Source organism: Balaenoptera ricei, chromosome 17 (assembly GCF_028023285.1).
Source record: "Balaenoptera ricei isolate mBalRic1 chromosome 17, mBalRic1.hap2, whole genome shotgun sequence".
Classification (NCBI taxonomy): Eukaryota; Metazoa; Chordata; class Mammalia; order Artiodactyla; family Balaenopteridae; genus Balaenoptera; species Balaenoptera ricei.
In genome coordinates, this window is record NC_082655.1 from 28,315,368 (window position 1) to 28,334,300 (window position 18,933).

The window sequence follows — 18,933 nt, forward strand, 5'->3', positions numbered from 1 at the left end:
TAAGGCCAGTTCTAACCAAACTCTTCAATGAATTTAAAACTCCATTACACATAGAGAAGACAGAGAAACATTCAGGTAGATTAACTAGGATGTGAATGCAGCTGAACATTTAGAGATGGACGTGTCACCATACAATAGTTATTAAATACTAATTTTAATGGTCCACAACTCCTTAAAAATGCCAGATATATTTAGAACTCAGAAATTTAGAACATGTGTTTCAAGTTGAGAATTTTAAAACAAGAGACAGGGTAAATCTATGATTGCTAGTCTTAGATACCTATCCTAAAACTGCCATCTCCTCTGCTCATGATCTTCCTTCACTTTTCCATGATTGGATGGATACCCAAGATCACTCTATGACGGCTATCTATTTTTGTTTCTTCTTAATTAATGAAGGAATAATGAGGAGATTATATATTTTAAATTGTTTTAGTATTTACATTTGAGTGCAAATAATTTTTTTTCTGAAATTATAAGATAAAGCAGAATACATGTGCACGGTACTACGTATTTTTTAAATTTCTTTTTTTGAGAATCAACAGACGAGGAAATCACAAGCACAGAATTGAAGCATGGTGCCTGTCCAACGTGATGTGACTTCACATGACAAGCAATTTTCCTTGTCTTAAAATTTCATGAAATTTTATTACCAAGGTATTTTACAAATTTAATTAGCATATCATTTTGTTGAGCTTACCTGATTATAAGGAAATAATAAAATGTCTCCATATGGTAGTCTGTTTGGTTTAACATCTGCTGAGTCAAAAAGAACAGCTGGGTTTTTCAGGGAATAACGACCACAGTAAGCATCAGTTTCAGCTGTATTTTGCCCTCTATTAATATGCTCCTACAGAAATAATATTTCAAATGAAAACATGATTTATTGCCCTGCTTTACTCCCCAACATCTTCACCTAAGTCATTCAAATTTCAACTCACATCCCACTGCTTCCCAAACTGCTTTAACTTGGAATGTTTTCTCTCTTCTTTTAAAGTCTAAGGCTCTCATCCTATAACACTCATTTAGATACATATTCATATAATCCCTTGTATCTGTATTTGACTATTTCCCAAGTCCTCTCTTTCCCCTTATATTATGAACTCCTTATGGATATTTATTCACTCCTTCCACAAATGATTTTTTGTGTTCATTCCATGCCACATTTTTGCTTGTTTGTTCATTTGCTTGTTTTTTGTTTAATCTTCAGGGTTCAAATAGTGAAGAACCCTATCCCTACACACAAGAGTCTACCAGTTTGGGACAAAGGAACCAAGGATTATAAAACCAAGGCTGAAAGGAGGCATCTAACTCACATAAAAGCATCAAAAAAGATGACTTGGAGAAGTAACAAATGAATTGCCTTTAAGAATAAACAGGGGTAATTTAAAAGGAAAAGGGAGCCAAGGGCATCAGAGAGACGGTAAAATATGTGCAAAGAAGTGGGGACGTGAGAGAGTGGTGCTGGGAAACTCAAAGAGTCAAGGTAAAGTGTAGCCAAGAATGTGTGTTGTGATGATGATGATGATGGGAGATGAAGTACGAAAGGAGTATAATGGAAACTACTTGTTCAATTGTCTTGGCTGCAAGTACTACATTCAGGATAGGAGAACCCAAATATATGTATATTTATTGAAACAAGTTGAAAACATAACCCATTAAATGATTTTCCCTTTTCTTCACTAATAAATCTGCATAAAGCATGACATGATATATATTTTTACGGACTCACTTATTTCTGGGGTATTGATCTGAATTGAATATCTAGCCTATATATTTCTTATTCCTATGGTATTCACTTGGAAATGGTGAATATCTGGCTTCCTCAAGTCTTCAAAGTAAGAATTAGGAAGTTAAGTATACTTTAAGTTTATTGTACATCAAAGAAAAATCTTTGTATTTCACCAAGAAATAAATAATGACTAGGCACTGTACTAACTGACCAGAAGCAAGAGAAGCAATTACTATATAACGCTCTACTACAAATGGTATTCTCTGAAGCCAATGAGGAAAAAGAATATACTCTGCATCTAAATGAAGACAACAAACAAAAAACCCTATAGATCTCACATTTACCCATCTTGCCTACTTTCTCTTGATTAAGAAAATTCATGTGTGTTTTTACAAATGAGTCATTTTATAATGCAGGAAGATGCTAGAACAGACCTTACCAATAAACGTATGACAAAATTATACTTGCAACTTGACTTTAAATGTTGTAGGAATTAATGCTAATTCAAAAAATGACAAAATTCCAAACATTTATATGATTTCTTATCTGGTCCATTTCACTGTTCATTAAATATTCCATACCAGGTTAAAATCAGTTTCATAATCTCTGAAGTATTTCACAACAAATCCTTCTTCAAAGTTTGCAATTTGTGGTGGACACTTAGCGCTAACCATTTCTTCCACTGCTGCCTGAAACTAAATTAACAATATGAGCTTTAGTAACTTCTTTATGAAGAGTTAGAACATTACTAATTTAACTACTAATTCTACTAATTAATTACAAAAATAATTTCATAATTCCCATGTTAGCCATAATTATGAGGTCATTTCCTAAATAATTTCAAGTTAACGTGATAATTTCAGTATCCAATGACTGTTTCAAGACTTTTATTTTAGAATGACAATAGTTATATCCAACTGGCTGATCTTAGCTTATTTAATTATTACATAAGGCAGGCATATTGGTTTAGTAGTTTTTTAAAGACAGCAATGAGGCAAACCTAAATGAATTAGCACCTAATTAAACAGATTCCAAATGAATAGTTTTCCCAATTAATGCAAAATTAACTGGAAAAAATATATACTCCAATGCCTTGTTTCTCAAAAGAAGAGATACATATACTGTAATCTTTTACTATTATTTAAGAAATAATAATTCTGGATTATATAGGAACTGGCACACGTTCATGAGGTCTATAATTTCCATACCATATTTCTCTGATAAAGCACAGATATTTAGAATTAAGGACTTGAAATAGTGCATGATCTTCAGTCATCAAACAAATATTAACTCAAACTCATTGTACAGGTAGTTGTTGAAATGCAGTAATTCACAAGCAAACATTCCTCATGAGCAGCTGCCCCATATGCAGATACCTGGATCCTGTTGGCACAGATCCAAGAACTCTCCTTTCACTCCCTCTGTCATTGTGATATTTCCTCCCTTCTCCACTCACTATGAGTTGGCTCCAACCCACCATGCCAAGGAGGAGATGTATTGCTACTCCTTAAAATGTGTTTTTATAGAAGGCTGATGCTTAAGTGGCTTTCTGTTTAAAAAACTAACACAGAGCATACTTCAGCTTCTGATGACTGCAGCGTAAGAGGCCTAGAAGTGATCCCATCCCAATTCAGTGTGAATGTGTCCAAACTGGGTTTTCCTTTGGTTTGTTCTGTAATAGCCAGTGTGACATTGTTCCCTTCAAATACTTCATAACTGAGCAGATCGAAGTCTCCTGCAATGAAGTACCAAACAATTTGAAGAAGTTAATTAATTAAATACCAATATATCCATAATAGAAACTCAGATATAACAAAACTGGTTTTATTTGGAATTGTATTATCACAAAAAAAAAGGATGAATGGAGAAGATGCAGATCCTTGAATCTGAGATTTAGCCATAGTAGAAACAGCAAAACAGCAGTGCTATATATTTAAGGTTCTGTTTTTGTAGCGTAAAAGGAAGTTTTGTAAGATAAACAAAAGTTGGCATTGGGATCATGAGGTAAAAATCAATGGGCAATAAAATATTCCAAAAATTCTTTAAGTTTTGTTCCAGTACCATCATCTTAGTATAAAGGGCTAGCCTGGGAAATTGCTATTTTCTTTAGTTACAAATAGAGTACAAAGGTGAATTCCAGGAAATAGCCCCATGCCTGTGAACCTTGTTTATACAGTCTCACTGAGAGAAATAAGGCCTTGTCCTCACATGTCTCTCTTCTTTGGGAGGATGCTTTAACAGTGGAATCCTACTGACTCTCTCTGTTGGGTAAAGTCCTAGAATTTGCCCAGTTATGATTTTGCTACCATATTTCTTAAGATTTCTGCTGAAGTCTTAAAATTTCTCTCTGATCTAAAAATATGTTTCTGCGAGAACAAAGATAACCATATCTTCATTTAGATAGCATTTTGACAATCTAACCTTTGGGAAATTTTTAGAACTTCAATTCATGTTAAACAAAATTCTTTACTCTCTGCTCAACAATCAAATTAACAACTTCATAAAATGAGACATAAACATTGAAGTAACACTTTACTTATATGAATTGGAAAATAGTGACTGTGCAAAGAAAGCAAACACATATTCAGGGACCTATTTCATGAGCTAAATATCCCAAATACCCAAATTGGTTGCTAAACTTGGCTTTAAGACTTGAAAATGTGACACTTGAAATTGTAAGACTTGAGGGCTTCCCTGGTGGTGCAGTGGTTAAGAATCCGCCTGCCAACGCAGGGGACATGGGTTCGAGCCCTGGTCCGGGAAGATCCCACATGCTGCAGAGCAACTGAGGCAATGTGCCACCTACTGAGCCTGCGCTCTGGAGCCCGCGAGCCACAACTGCTGAAGCCCGTGCACCTGGAGCCCGTGCTCTGCAACAGGAGAAGCCACCGCGATGAGAAGCTCATGCACCGCAATGAAGAGTAGCCCCCGCTCACCGCAACTAGAGAAAGCCCGCGCACAGCAACAAAGACCCAACGCAGCCAAAAATAAACAAATTAAATAAATAAATTTTTAAAAAAACTATAAAACTTGCAGAAGAAAAATAGGAAAAAATTAAAAGAAAAAAATTGTAAGACTTGAAAATGTAATAAGTTAATAGCCATTACTTGAAAAGGATAAAGAGGTCAAATAATTTTGGAAAATGCTGTATTAAACACAGGTGCACTGCTTTTTTTGTTTTGTTTTTGTTTTTATTGTTGTTTTTGTTTGTTGCTCATTGCCGGAGTCCTTGGGGATTTTAATATTCTATAATGAGCTCTATCAACCTTCAAGGAGAAGCTGTGGTATACAGTGTTTCCCACGGGGATTTGACCAGAGAATCCTTTTATCAAACAAGATCTAGTCAGACTAGTGTCTCCTAAGAAATACTGATTCACTTAAATTTCATTTCCAGAATTAATATCTTCACTTATTTTTGCTAAATGTAAAGTAGGCTATTATACTGATAGTGTATTTGTAGTATATAGAGTGTATATCTCATGCATTGGAGTTGTACACTCCTTGAAGTACAACTAAAATTTAAATTACAACAGAAAAAAATTAACCATTTATTTCTGTTTCTCCTGAAGGTGATCAAGGCTATGAATCCATTTACTTTCCTCTGTCATTTTATGGAGCTTTTACCTTTTTCAGTGGAGTTGCGCAGGATACAAACTTGTTTCCTAGAAAAAACTTTACAGAATTGCAAAATGAAATACATGCTTACCTCTAGTTGATATAAAGGTTACCATGTAAACATAGCTCTGAGGATTTTGTGTTCTTATTACTTGAACTGCATCCGGTTTTATAGACCAGAGGTCATTCAAGGCTGATTGCAATATGAAGTCAGAAGCATCAGCAGGTAGCCAGACTTTTCGATGAATTAACAAAAAATTAAAGTCAAATGATTAGGGGTTTTAATAAAAAAAAAAAAAGAGTTGAAATCTCTGCACTATCACAGCCAGCACTGATGTCCCATATTTGGATTCTTTAAAGTACCTATAGTCTGTACCATCAGTTATCACTTAATGAAATTACATTCTGAAATTGATTCAAGTTCAATAATATTGACTATTAATTGGATTGTGATCTATTGAGGATAGGGCTCATATTTTACTGTTTTAATATTCCCATAGTAATAAGCATTGTATTTGGCAAATAGCAAGCACTCATCCATATTTACTCATTGAAACAATTAACAGAAATAGCAAAATTATTTTTTCAGGGTTTTTTATAAAATACAGAAATGCAATATCTTCATTACAGATAAATTAGTGTCTCATAGGTCTTTGAGAAAATGAAATGTATATCTCTATAATGGTGAACTTAATTCCTATTAACTTACACCTGTGAGTCACAGATACATAAATTCCTTATGTGTGTTTAGATATGCATTTATCATGATCCTTATAGAAGAAAATAATAGTATATATCTGAAAGCTGTTTTTACTGATGCCATTTTCTATTCCAGTCTGAAGAGTTTTCTTCATAATATATTTTTTTGCTTCTTTGTCTAACATACTATTAAAACTATATTTTCCAGACAGTAGAATTTGACTAGAGCAAACACCTTTTTATAATTTTGTCTATATATGAAGAGTAATAAAATCTCCCTTATTATTTACAACTTACCAGTTTTTTCCATGTTATAGATTAATCTATATTGGTAAAATGAACATAAATTAGCTTCCACACATGGGCCGGTTACCATGATCTTCTGCACTTCATTGGTTGCATTAGTTGTTTCCCAGTTTTCCAATGTTATAACCTATTTCCCAATTTAAAAAAGCATATATTTACTATATGGAAAAATACATTTTAAAGGCATCATAAGTCAGCTATTCAATGCCTCTACATTGCCCTATCTTATTGCAAATGATAAACTATTTTAATGTGTAAGTCATCAAACAACAGACTCTTTGGTTTATAATTACAGATATTCCAAGGCACAATTCAGTAATTTTCCATGACTGTTTTCCCCCAAAACAGTATCTTACCTAGTAAAATTAATAACCAAATAGAGCTCCTATCTTTGAGCATTTACTTTCTACAAAGTGAATCTATAATCATAGCAAACCTGTACTTCCTGGACAATTGTCGACTGGGATTTGATCACTTGTTCTTCATTCACTGCATCTTCCGTTTGTTGTTCAGTATAGACATTTCTATACTGGTACAGTCCAACATCCACAAAAGCACTTAGTCTGTACTCCTGCAGTAAGATTTCAATGTAATATCTGGAAAATAGTGTAACTCAAGAATGTAACTTTTTCTCCAGAGCACTTGTAATGATTTTTCTTTCACTGAATAAAATTTCAATACGATATAAAACACCTGCTTGTTAAATGATTTATATTGTAGTATCCCTGATTTTAGCTATTAAAATATTGTTTCATAGCAGTTTGCTAAAAGAAAATGAATTATGTAAGATATCTGCATTAGAGATAATGAGAACGATGAATTCATTCAGTTTTGTCAATAAATATTTATTGAAAAAGATACTATCCCCTATCTTCAAGGATCTTAAAACAAAATTACATTGTAGGTTATAACATAAACTTCCTGGCACAAAACAGAGGACACACAGAGTTTAAATACTTTAACGTGTGTAAGAAAATGTCAGGCAGACTTAGACATACCATATATTTTGTATCTGAGTGGTTGTATGTGTCACCGATGAAAGTTCTTACTCTAAGTTCCTTAAATATTGTCTCCACTTGTAACTTGGGAAACAACACACTGCCGCAGGAAACTTTTACTGATTAGATTGATGATGGCCCTCTAATAAGCTGGATGAGATTCACACCTTAAATTTGGAATTCTTGATTCCTGAGGCCCCGTGCCCATCATCCAAATGCCTATCCAGGATAAGGTGTTCACTAATCAGCTGTTACAGGTGAGTGAAAAGCTACTGCTTCCCTACCTAAATCTCTGTCAGTGTAACCACTGCTCCCATCGTTGGAGAGGCCAGCTAGGAGTTCCTTTAAATTGCCTCACATCATTCAACAGATACTCTTGTAAATGGAGAATAAGTATCCACAGTTCATGTAAGACTGTGAATGAGGGGTATTTATTACCTCCCATCTGGCAAGGATGCTGGGGCTCTGGGTCATTTCCCCCATAGAACTGATACTGGAGGATTACATCAGGCTTTTGGCTGCCTTGAGAACCTGTTGGCCAGCTCTGTCAAATCAAGGTGGGCAATACTAATTAGGGGGCAGGATTCGGAGAAGAACCATTAAATTCTGTATCCTTACTGGCAGCTTAAAAATATTTTAAGGCACTTTCTATGTGCTAGACACTAAACTGAGCACTTCACAGACATTATTATATTTAATATTCACAAAATCCTGTAAAATATGTATTATTATTCTGTTTGATCATATGAATAACAGAGACTAAGAGAACTTTAAAGATTGAAAAATTATTTAAAAGTTAGTCACTGAGGTAGGATTCAAAGTAGAAAGTGGGTGACCAAAGCGATATGCACTTAGACATAAGGCTATATTATTTGAGTAAAATGAACTGGCAAGACAAGCTACCTTTGGAAAGGTCCCAGGGACCACTGTGCAGTAAACCAGCATGAGTGGCCTCAATTTCAGAATACACAACCATCATTATAAGTGCCAGTGTAAATTTCAAGCTAGTTTGCAGAAGCACAGATACCAGGGGCCAGATGTATTACAAGTCACCTTCATGCAAGCTCTGTGCTCTTGCCAAGCAGGTAAATTGGACTCATTTTCCAAAGTCAAGGCAAAGCCTGAAGGTGTATTGACACTTAATAGCAATAGGAATTAACGAGGTACTCCATTTACTCTGAATTGGCCCAGTGAACTTGGTTAAAAAAGAAAATGCTTAAGTTTAGGAAGAAGTGATAGTAGAAGGAGGCGGAGAAAAAGAATGGAAAGCTTATTATTCCTAAGACTTTAGTGAGAACACTTAGTGTGATTTCTCTCAGGTACCATTGATCCCAACCCTCTCTGTCCAGCTCCATCACATCTTCATGGTGCTGCCTATGAGCATAATCTAATCGATATCTGGAAAGGTGACATGGTAAGTGGAAAAAAAAAAAAAAAACAACTCCTCCCATCAAGAAGTGAAGTGCATTTCTTCACCCACTGAATCTAAGTTTGGCCATTTGCTTTGGCCAATTGGATATTAGCAAATATGAAACAAGCAGAATTTCAAAAGTACCTGTGCATTAGGAATTGCCCTCTTAACTGCTGGGACACTGTGACAAGCCTGGGCTAGCCTCCTTGAAGATGAGAGACCATGTGGAGTGAGACATCCCAGATATCTCAGTTCCCATCAGGACAGCTGAGGCTCCTGATATGTGAATGAGGCCATCCTGGACCATTAATCACCAACTAAATAGTCAGGATCAAAAGAACTACCCAGCTAATCACAAAACTGGGTTGCTTTAAGCTACTAAGTTTGGGGGAATGGTTTCTTACGCAGCAAAACCTAACAGATACAAATGGTAAATGGAAGAAAATTTCAATGAAACTTTTGATGTTCTCCATGTAACTTAGCTATTTTGCATATATCATCTTTTACCTCCCTGTTTTCTAGGAATCCTGAATTGACTTTTCGAATGGAATTATTAGCTATTTGAATAATATCCTCATTTTCTCCCTGGAATTGACCTTTTAGCACTAAACAAGTAATCCTTAAGGGCAGGGAATATATTTTAATATCCTTTGTATTAAATTTCTAGTACCTGGTCCAGGGTCTGGAATAAATCAAGAGAATATTAAATATACATTAATTATGGTACAAATCCATGTGGTTTTCGTGATTTTCCTCTAGCAATAGAGAAAATAGAAGAAGAGAAATTAGACAGCTGGATTGACTGAAAGGTCCTAATAAGAAACTAAAGCAGGATTAAGTAAATTTCACAAAATTGTAATTTCTGCAACAGGAATAATTTAGATTTCAAATTTTCCTGGTTAGCTGAATGCCAGTATGCTTGAAAATATAGAAACAAAACTTAACAAATTATAGAGAATGACCAATTATAAATTAAACCAATAAACTAGTATCACTTCTACCAATAAAACAAATTGAAAATATTTTTATATATAAAATTATAGTTTTTAAATATTACACAATAATTTAAAGAAAAGAAAAAAACCTTACTCTTTTCCTTTTTGAAGATGAATGTCATCTGATCTTTGTGTTGGGCTGGAAAAATAACTGTTGGCATTGGAAGAATGATAGGCAATCCTCACCTTATCCCAAAAAGACAGAGAGAGACAGAGAGAGAGAGAGAGGGAGAAAAGAACTTATTAATAAGCCTTTTCAGCATTTATTTATCATTTATTTTTTCTGTCAGTCTTAGATCTTTTATGAACAGAAAAATATGAAAATATTTCACATTTTTCTTCTAATATCTGTTTTTCATGATGAAGTGGATTTTAAAAAATTATCAAAGCTCACTTCACCCCTTCCACCTTTAACTAACATCAACTCCACTATTCCATGAACACACATAGAACATAGCTTTTCCACAATTAGAATTGCAAATGGGAAATTTAAAGATCCATACAGGGAGAAGGTTGTTATTGTCAACTAAAATATTCTTTCGTTCTGCCGAGAACTTTGAGGGACTTAATCCAAATGAGATCATTAAAAGGAGGTCTGAGAGATGCCAAAGATTACTAATTGGGTCTGCATACTAGATAGAGAAGACTTTGGGCTTCCCATTAGAAATGACTATATTGTCTTTAAAGGAAACATGCTGAAACACTATGGTAAAATTGGAATTCATGTGTTATAGGCAGGAATTTAAACTTGTTCATCCAGTTTGGGAGACAACCTTGCCATATATATAATGATTCATAAAATGTTCTTATGATTTGATTCATTAGTTTCACATTTGTGAAACTGTCCTAAAGAAATAACATAAAATACAGAATAATTTAATGAACACAAATGTTCAATTGAGTATGATTTGTGGTCATAAAAAATCAGAAGTAAGTTAAAAACTTATCAGTATGGGGAAAGGTAGTAAACTCATGCAATAGCATACTATTCAGTCATCAAAAATGGTGTTATATAAATTATTTAATAATATGTGAAAATACTAATACATGACAAAAATGATTATATTGGATGTATGATCCTATTTATGTAAGAAACAAAATACAAACAAAAGGAGATAATAGACTTTAATCTCATGACCAAGTAATAGTGAAACAGATCTAGCAGGATAGTGAAATACTTGTACTCGTCTCCAAATTTCCTATGTGTGACTATAATTCTTTCATAATAAAAATAATCTTCAATTTTAAAGGAAACGTACGTTTGTTTTTTTTTTTGTTAGAGAAAATTTAGGTACGGTAAAGCATTTTCTTTTAGGCAATGGGTTTTCTAACAACTTTATGGTTCATACCACATGTGTTAAAACAGCCAAGAACCCACGACATAAATTCGTAAATATATTCATTGGTTTTGGTGTAGAATAAATGGGATATGTATAAAGGTTATCATATTGTTTCTATAATATCAAGTAGTATTCTGTGGCTTCCCTACCTTATCTTCGGGAAGTCCCGTCTGGCTGAAATAAATAGCATAACGGTCATCACCTTTGATGTAGAATCTATAAACATCAGAATCTGGAGCCACCAAAAATCCACTGAAGCGTGCAACAAATGTATCTTGTTCCATAGGCCAAAGATAGGAAGCTGAATCTACCCAACTGGCACCCATGTACCCTGGAGTTTTTTCATTGTATTCGAGTATCTCTTCAAGATGTACTGGACGGCTACTATTCCATACCTCAAGCTTTAGGCCTCTCCCACCTGAACATAACAAAATAAAAGAAGGCTTTCATCAGAATTTTCATGCGGTATCTCAATGTCTTTTACTTGGGTAGTGATTATAGGTATTCTATTTCTATTCACATTTTTACAGCATGTGTGTAAACAAAACAATTACACATATCTCTACATGTATCTGCACCCAGAGGATAGACCGCTGTTAAGACAGTCTGCAATTTATTATTTCACATATCTGTCCCTCAGATTCTACATATGTAAAATGAGAGTAATATTATGATTGGCATGGCTGCTATGGGGATTAGCTATCATATATATATAAAATACCTGGTACTTAGTGAATGCTTTACATAAGATAGTAATAATATAATAATTATTATTTTTGATATGACTGATGTTGCTTTATATAGTCAAGACTCAAAACTTCAAGATTCAGACCATTTGATTATAAAATCTTCACCTTGATTATTCTCTCTAATAAAAGTTACTCAATTAATGGCTCAATGAACAGACACTGTTGGCCTTAAGATTTCCGTCAGTATTTGTTTTTCTTCTTTTTAACATAACTTTTGCTCTAGGATTTCTCCTTCTTCTTGGACAGAATCAGAGAGAGAACATTCTCATTAAAGTGAACTTACACTTGCCAGTGTAATTTTTTCCTAATCATAATGAGCCGTCTCACTTTTTATTTTTCTTCTTTAAAATACAACAACAATCAATCAGGCTCAGGCCTTGGTTCAGCAGCCTTAGGCTTGTCTGGAGTGCCTGAATCTGGAAAATAATGGCTACTACTCTTCCTCTGAGTCTGGTGAGAGAAAAGCTTGAGCACTTCAACCTTTTATAGCAGCAGCATGCTCTGGTATATACAACTTTCTTTAAAGTAATCAATTATAAATATCAAAATTCTCCTCTTAAACTGGTCATTTTTTAAATATCATTCAAAACAAGGACATTTAAGAGGTTAATAAAATGAATTTATTTGGCTTCAAATACCAATCAATGACACAATTATAAACTGATTTCACTGAGTGCACAGGATGAGATACAGAATCCACGCACACACATACACAGCATCACGGTGGTCTAGTTGCAGATATCAAGGCCATCAGGCGCACTTTCACTGGTCACAGGCGAAAATCTGAAAAGAATTTTGTGTTCCATTTCTCTCATCCCTGTGATCATGCCTAAATCATTCTAGACAAATAAGGATTTAACCCCTGCCATTTATTTTTTAACCAGGAATAAAGCATTTTAAAATTTTCCATGTAGTCTGTACCAAAATTTAGTAATAATCATTTGATCTGAAATAAAGGCACCCTCATACTCTATCAATAGAGTTTTCACAGGGTATCTGAGTAATTTAGGCCAGGTTTACCTCCACTGGTACAGCCTTGATGCAGCTATATTAATAGAAAAATTTCCTAATCCAGAAAGTATAAAGAAATTTATTATAATTCTCACTACAAATTCTAAAAAATTCAAATAATATTTTTCGTTACCATGTTACGGGCTGAATGTTTGGGTCCCCTCAAAACTCAGATGTTGAAACCTAATGCCCAACGTGATGGTATTAGGAGGTAGGGCCTAATGAATAGGATAAGTGCCCTTATGAAAGAGCCCCCACAGAGGTCTCTTCTCCCTAGCCCTGAGAAGGCCTCATCCATGAGAAAGCAGGTCCTCACCACATCCCCAATGTGCCAGTGCTCTGACCTTTGACTCCTATCCTCCAGAACTGTGAGAAATCAATGTTGTTTATAAGCTACCCAGTCTATGCTATTCTGTTATAACAGCCTAAACGGACTAAGACACTAAAGATATCTATCAATAATATTCCTCTTATGCAAATATAGAAATGGTCCTTCTCCCTTTTGTTGACTTACCTGGATATATAGTTCTGAGAATATCAGGTTTAGGGGGTGTCTTGCAACATATGCTATTTTCTGTGACATTCAAAATATCACAGGCTTGACCTACAGAGAAGCAAGGACAGAACTATTACTACAGAGCTTCAGAATGCAAATCACATCAGCCTATCTTGGAGTGTTTTTTCAATCAAAGCTAAGTTGCAAAAGCAAGAGGCAAAGTTGAAGGGTCTTAATTTCCTTTACATATTCTCTATGAAAGCTTTAGCATTCATCAACTGTCATACTTCCACAAGGCTATATTTTGCTGGCAAAATCTCACAAGTCTGAGTTAGAATATTTCATAATTTCTGAGAAACAAAATACAAAATTTGATAAAATGATGTCACTGTAAGATATTTTATCTGGGTCCAAAGCAAAGCCTTATGTTTTGTTCCTTGGAGAAAGTTTCTGAATAAATCAATGATGTTCAGAATTTACAAAAGTAGATGATCCCGGTCCTCTTAGGTTAATGGTGGTTTTGTCCAACTTTTTCAAATGAAAACAAAAGGAATAATAACTTGTAAGTGGTATTTTCACAGACAGATGGAAACCAAAACAGACAAGATTCTAAATAAGAGTTGTTATACATAAACACAATTAGACTTCAGTAAGAGTGTACGTTTTAGACCCCCATGTATTCCTCACAATGCCTCATGTAAGGTCAGCCCTCATTAACTATTTACTGAAATGGAAATAACCCATGAACAGTGAAGCAAGGGAAATGGAGGAAAGCATTTTTGCCACATTTTGTTTGGTGGCCTGGAAAATGTATACTTCAACACAACCTTTCACTGTTTTGAATGCTTTGTGAATGCAAGATCATTGAACTAGAAAACAGTACATTTTAACAGTATATTAAACTAACTTAACCCATTCTGTTCGGAGCAAAGGAAAGATACAAAAACCAATCATTATTTTCAAGAAATTATTGAGGATTCAAAAGCTCAAATCTGGCTGTAACATTAATGGCAATGAAATATGATAAAAAAAATTTAACATGTTATCTTCGCATATCAGCTGTATCATAATGTCAGATCGTAAAACATATTATATATATTAAAAATATTTTATGTCCCTGCTTCTAATATTTAAAATATAGTATCTGATCAGAATAACATATTATATGAAAGTTTAAAATCTTTTGGCCTATGCAGGTGGCCAGCGAGGATTCATGGGGACAGGAAAGACATTATATGAATGTTACACGAGGTTGCGTTATATGAATTTCTTTTCTTGAAATCACATTTTGGCTGGCTCATTAGCAGATTCCTTAAAAGTAGAAAGTACCTAAGCAGTGGGCTCTATCAGAAAAATTACGTGCCAGATGCATGGGCAGATATCCTGTCCCCTGTGCATCAAGGTAGGTAAGGTCATTATAACTGAGTGGGAAGATCCCATTACATTCATCCCCAACTTCCTATTTGAGCTGCCTAGCACCCTACCTCTGAACAGATCTGGACCAGACATATAAAAGTGATGCATAACCAGAGAATCAAACCTGATGTGCAGCTGTGAACATATAACACATTAATTGATGCTCTTTCTAAGGCCAATATCATCTGTAATTACTGATGTCCAGATAAGGCACCGTATATGACAAGGGGATGAGGAGAGTATCCCTAAATACCACTTTAAATTTTCCCATAATTACGTAACCCATTAAGAAATAATAACAGTTCAAAAAGGTAATTTAAGAGTCTATTAAATAGAGCGTACGTGTGTCACTAAGTGTGGTGAGGAATTTGTTGATGGCAGCCATGATGCTGCCAGGCAGTGCCCTTCGGTGCTGACCTCAAAGCCCAAATCCTGGTCATATAAGGCTGCAAGGAGTGGTCCTCACTGGAGAAGTGCAGTGGGAAAAGCATCAAGCCCCCAGAACCAAATGCCCATCTGAAAATACACAGCTTTTAAATTAATTAAGAAAAGACTGTCATTCTTCTTAGAAATTATTAAAGAAAAGGAAGGATTCGTTCTTTCATTAAAAATCATGAAAAATACCTCCAACGAAAACTCTGACTGGGAAATCTGTCTGATCAAAGAACCGTCCACTTATTGTTAGCATGGTGCCGCCTTGAATGCTTCCTTGTGAAGGTGAAATCGTAGTGACCTCTGGGAGGGGGAGGGGAAGGACAAGAAATACAATGTCATGAATACTGCACATAAACACAAATGTTTGATTTTTACCAATTTTCCAAATTACCTAGCCATAGTACATAACACAGTGAAGGTACTGGATTACCAAATGAAAGTATCAGGTGTTTCATTATTTTGTCTCTGATGCAGTCCTGCAAAGAGGACTATAAACATGGCTTTCACAGAGACCTACATCTTCTGGGGACCAGGCGTTAGTGGTAACTAGTACTGAAGAGACACTGGTAACAGAAGGATCCAGAGAACAAGGAAAACGTGGGCTGAACATAGATGTTTGGTTCCAAAAGAAAACAGGAAGGCATAGAGAACAGCCTCTTCTCTATGCTCTTGAAGAATGAATCTTCCTTATATTTATGGGCCAACATCTTATATTTATATTTTTTTCATAGACTAATATATTAACTATGATTGGAATTCTTGTGGCTTTATATATAAAAGTCTTAGGTATATTGGTAAAATAGCCCAGTGCATGACACATGGTAGAGTCTTATTAAAATTTATCCTTATTAGTTCAATCTATCAAAGTTCTATGTATTTTTACATAGGAGTTTCACATTAAATAAGTTTCTAGAAAAAGCCAGGATAGATCATATTTGATTGATTCCAAGATATACATTTTTTTCACATTTGAACATCTTTGAAATCTGAATCATCCCAGACCTGGAAGGAAGTACAATTCTTCCAGAAGGGTTTGTGTTTGCTTCTGACACTCTCCTAGAGGCACTACAAACCTGAGACCTCTTTAAATTAAAATAAATTATGATCAGCTTGAGGATTCTTTTGGACCACACTGAGAGCATAAGTCTCAGAGAGTGCTGGTTTGTGGTTTAAATTGACAGCAGAGATTTTTTTTTTCCTCCCTTGATCAACAGCCCAAGTTGAGATGCACAAGTTTCCCTGCTGTCTCTTTTAGTGTGATAAGTGTATTTCTCAATCAACCTTACACCAGAAATGTAGTTTTCGGGATCGTAGCTTAATGTCAGGACTTCCTACTTCACTCCTCATCTTAGGTGTGTTTCCTTTCTTAGAATTACGTAACATAATGTAGTACACTTTACAGTCACTGTTGTATTTGATTTGATGAAATAAATCTCTTCTCCCGCCCCCCACCCCACACACAGAAAGGTCACATACCTGCATATGTTTGAAACATTGAAATTTTATTGAGAGAAGAAACAAAATATGCCATTTTTTGTGGTAAACTCCTGTTTAAAAAAAGTAAAAATTCTTGCTTTAAAAATGACCTTTATTTTAGGAAACTGTTTCTTTTTTTTTTTTTTTTTTACTTTAGTGATAGAAATCATATCATAATTTACAAAGGAGCAGGAAAGAACTTTTCAGGAGGATAAAAATGTTCTACATCCTGATTTAGTTATTGATTACACAAATATACAAATACATGAAGATACATTTGTCAGAACTCACTGAACTGCACACTTAAAATACGTACATTTTATTATATGCAAATTATACTTCAGTAAAGTAAGAATTTATATTAACATAAAAAATAAACAGACGGGAGGATTGCCCTTCATAAAAGCTGGGCTCTACTGATGACCACCCCAGGGCACTCTATGCTCTTATAACCCATTTACTGTCAGAATAACTAACATTATTGAAGACTTATCAGGTATGCTAAGATTTTTAAGCTTTTAAGCTAAGATTTTTTAAGCTTTTAATTTATTATGCTATTAAATTTTTAATTTTATATCCCATGAGGTAGGTAAAACTCAGAGAATTTTTATCTTAGTCAAGATCACAAAGACAGTAAGTAGCAGAAACAGAATTTGAACCCAGGCAGTTTGAGTCCAGAGCCCTGGGTACTACACAGTTCTCCTCTCTTGCCACTAACTTACATGAGAATACAGATGGATGAGAGCAAGTTCACAACAGTCCACCAGAGTTAAGCCACCCTTAATAAACACAGAACCTATTCATATTTTTGACAGATACATACTTGCACTTCCATAGTCTAGAGGGTTAGGAAAGGAAGAAATCTGATCCTAAAATTAAATGCTGTTCTCTTAATTACCTCAATTAAATTCATAATTAGAAAAGTTAAGAAATTCTAATATTAAGACCCTAAACCCATTCATCATAATTATAACACAATGAACTGGAATCTAAAAGGATAATGCAAATCTTGTGGTGGAGACCAAGAGTTAACTCCCTATAAGTCTAACACAGGCATTATAAAGTGCATTTGCAAAGCTAAAGAGTCCCTGAAAATATTTTATGCTAAATTAGTTATTTAAGAAGTTCATACTAGATTTTATATTTTTATGTTATAAGCTTTTCAGTTGATTTCTCAAAGATCTGAAATGATGCCAGTTCCGACAATGTTGTCTGTGGTCAGATCCTGCATCTGAAAAATTAACTCTGCTTTTTAAGTTGGTGGGAAAATTGCCTCCTGAAATAAAATTTGAATGTAATTTATTTGGTATGACACTGAGGTGATTTTCACTAATTCATTGATAATGACTAGGCATTTCTCAATTAAGCGAGCCTCATCTAAACCTTATCAGTTTGGAACAGCTGTTGTTTGAACTTGGGGTAATAGAAGAGAGAAGGTTGGTTATTAAAAGAAATACAGAATGCACACAACATTGTAAATCAACTAAACTTCAAAAAAAAAAAAATGAAATACAGAATGGGTGCCACAATAGTGTCTAATTGGTTCATCTGATATTCAGGAATGCTCCTGAAATTTGTAAAATATGGATTTTATAACTTATAAAATGACAACTTTTTTAAAATGCCATGTAATCTTAAAACTAGGCTCTTAAGTAGTAAACGTCATATTTTTAACAGTTATCTTAAATTCATAAGATTGTTTTATATAGAAACACAATTTCTTAAATTCTGAGACACTAATACAAAAGGAAATCCATTGGCTTAAAAAAGAAAAAAATGATTGTAAGTCAAGATCACAGAATTAACAATTTTATGCAATACTTTTGCCTATATATGTGCAAATTTTCTGACTTTTTAAAATTGAAAATTGGGGGCATGTTAATGCCACATATTGACTTACGTATACTTATTAATCACATTCAAGCTTGATCACTCAAACGTTCTATTTTTGGGTAATTATTTCTCTGAGAGACATATGATGGATTTGGCAATTAGTACCTTTCATACAGACTCAGGACTAAGAATTCACTTTTCTCACCTTAGGAAGAATGACATTGAGAGCATAAAAGAACCATATATAGTTCATGAAATAATTTAAAACTGAGTAATTGTTGCTTCTGACATATTTTTCTAGTATTTTCAATAAAATCCTATTGTCTTATCTTATCAAATTATATGTAAGTAGGCCATGTCTTTGCAGCAAATCACAGTTAAGTCATGGGACTGTGTCATTTGCCCCTTGTAAATCATAAAG

At 34.3% G+C, this 18,933-nt stretch overlaps 1 protein-coding gene across 1 annotated transcript in view; it reads right to left on the reverse strand.

The window, feature by feature from the left end:
• Positions 1-18,933, reverse strand: part of PKHD1L1 (PKHD1 like 1) — a 150,916-nt gene that overhangs the window by 106,088 nt on the left and 25,895 nt on the right. The window contains exons 10-20 of the mRNA XM_059901432.1: positions 16,680-16,750; positions 15,393-15,503; positions 13,371-13,460; positions 11,246-11,514; positions 9,851-9,942; positions 6,789-6,948; positions 6,344-6,479; positions 5,439-5,582; positions 3,310-3,467; positions 2,314-2,427; positions 701-850 (exon numbers count right to left, since the gene is read on the reverse strand). Of these exons, the coding sequence (XP_059757415.1) occupies positions 701-850; positions 2,314-2,427; positions 3,310-3,467; positions 5,439-5,582; positions 6,344-6,479; positions 6,789-6,948; positions 9,851-9,942; positions 11,246-11,514; positions 13,371-13,460; positions 15,393-15,503; positions 16,680-16,750 (1,495 nt within the window). The remainder of the gene's footprint in view (positions 1-700; positions 851-2,313; positions 2,428-3,309; positions 3,468-5,438; positions 5,583-6,343; positions 6,480-6,788; positions 6,949-9,850; positions 9,943-11,245; positions 11,515-13,370; positions 13,461-15,392; positions 15,504-16,679; positions 16,751-18,933) is intronic.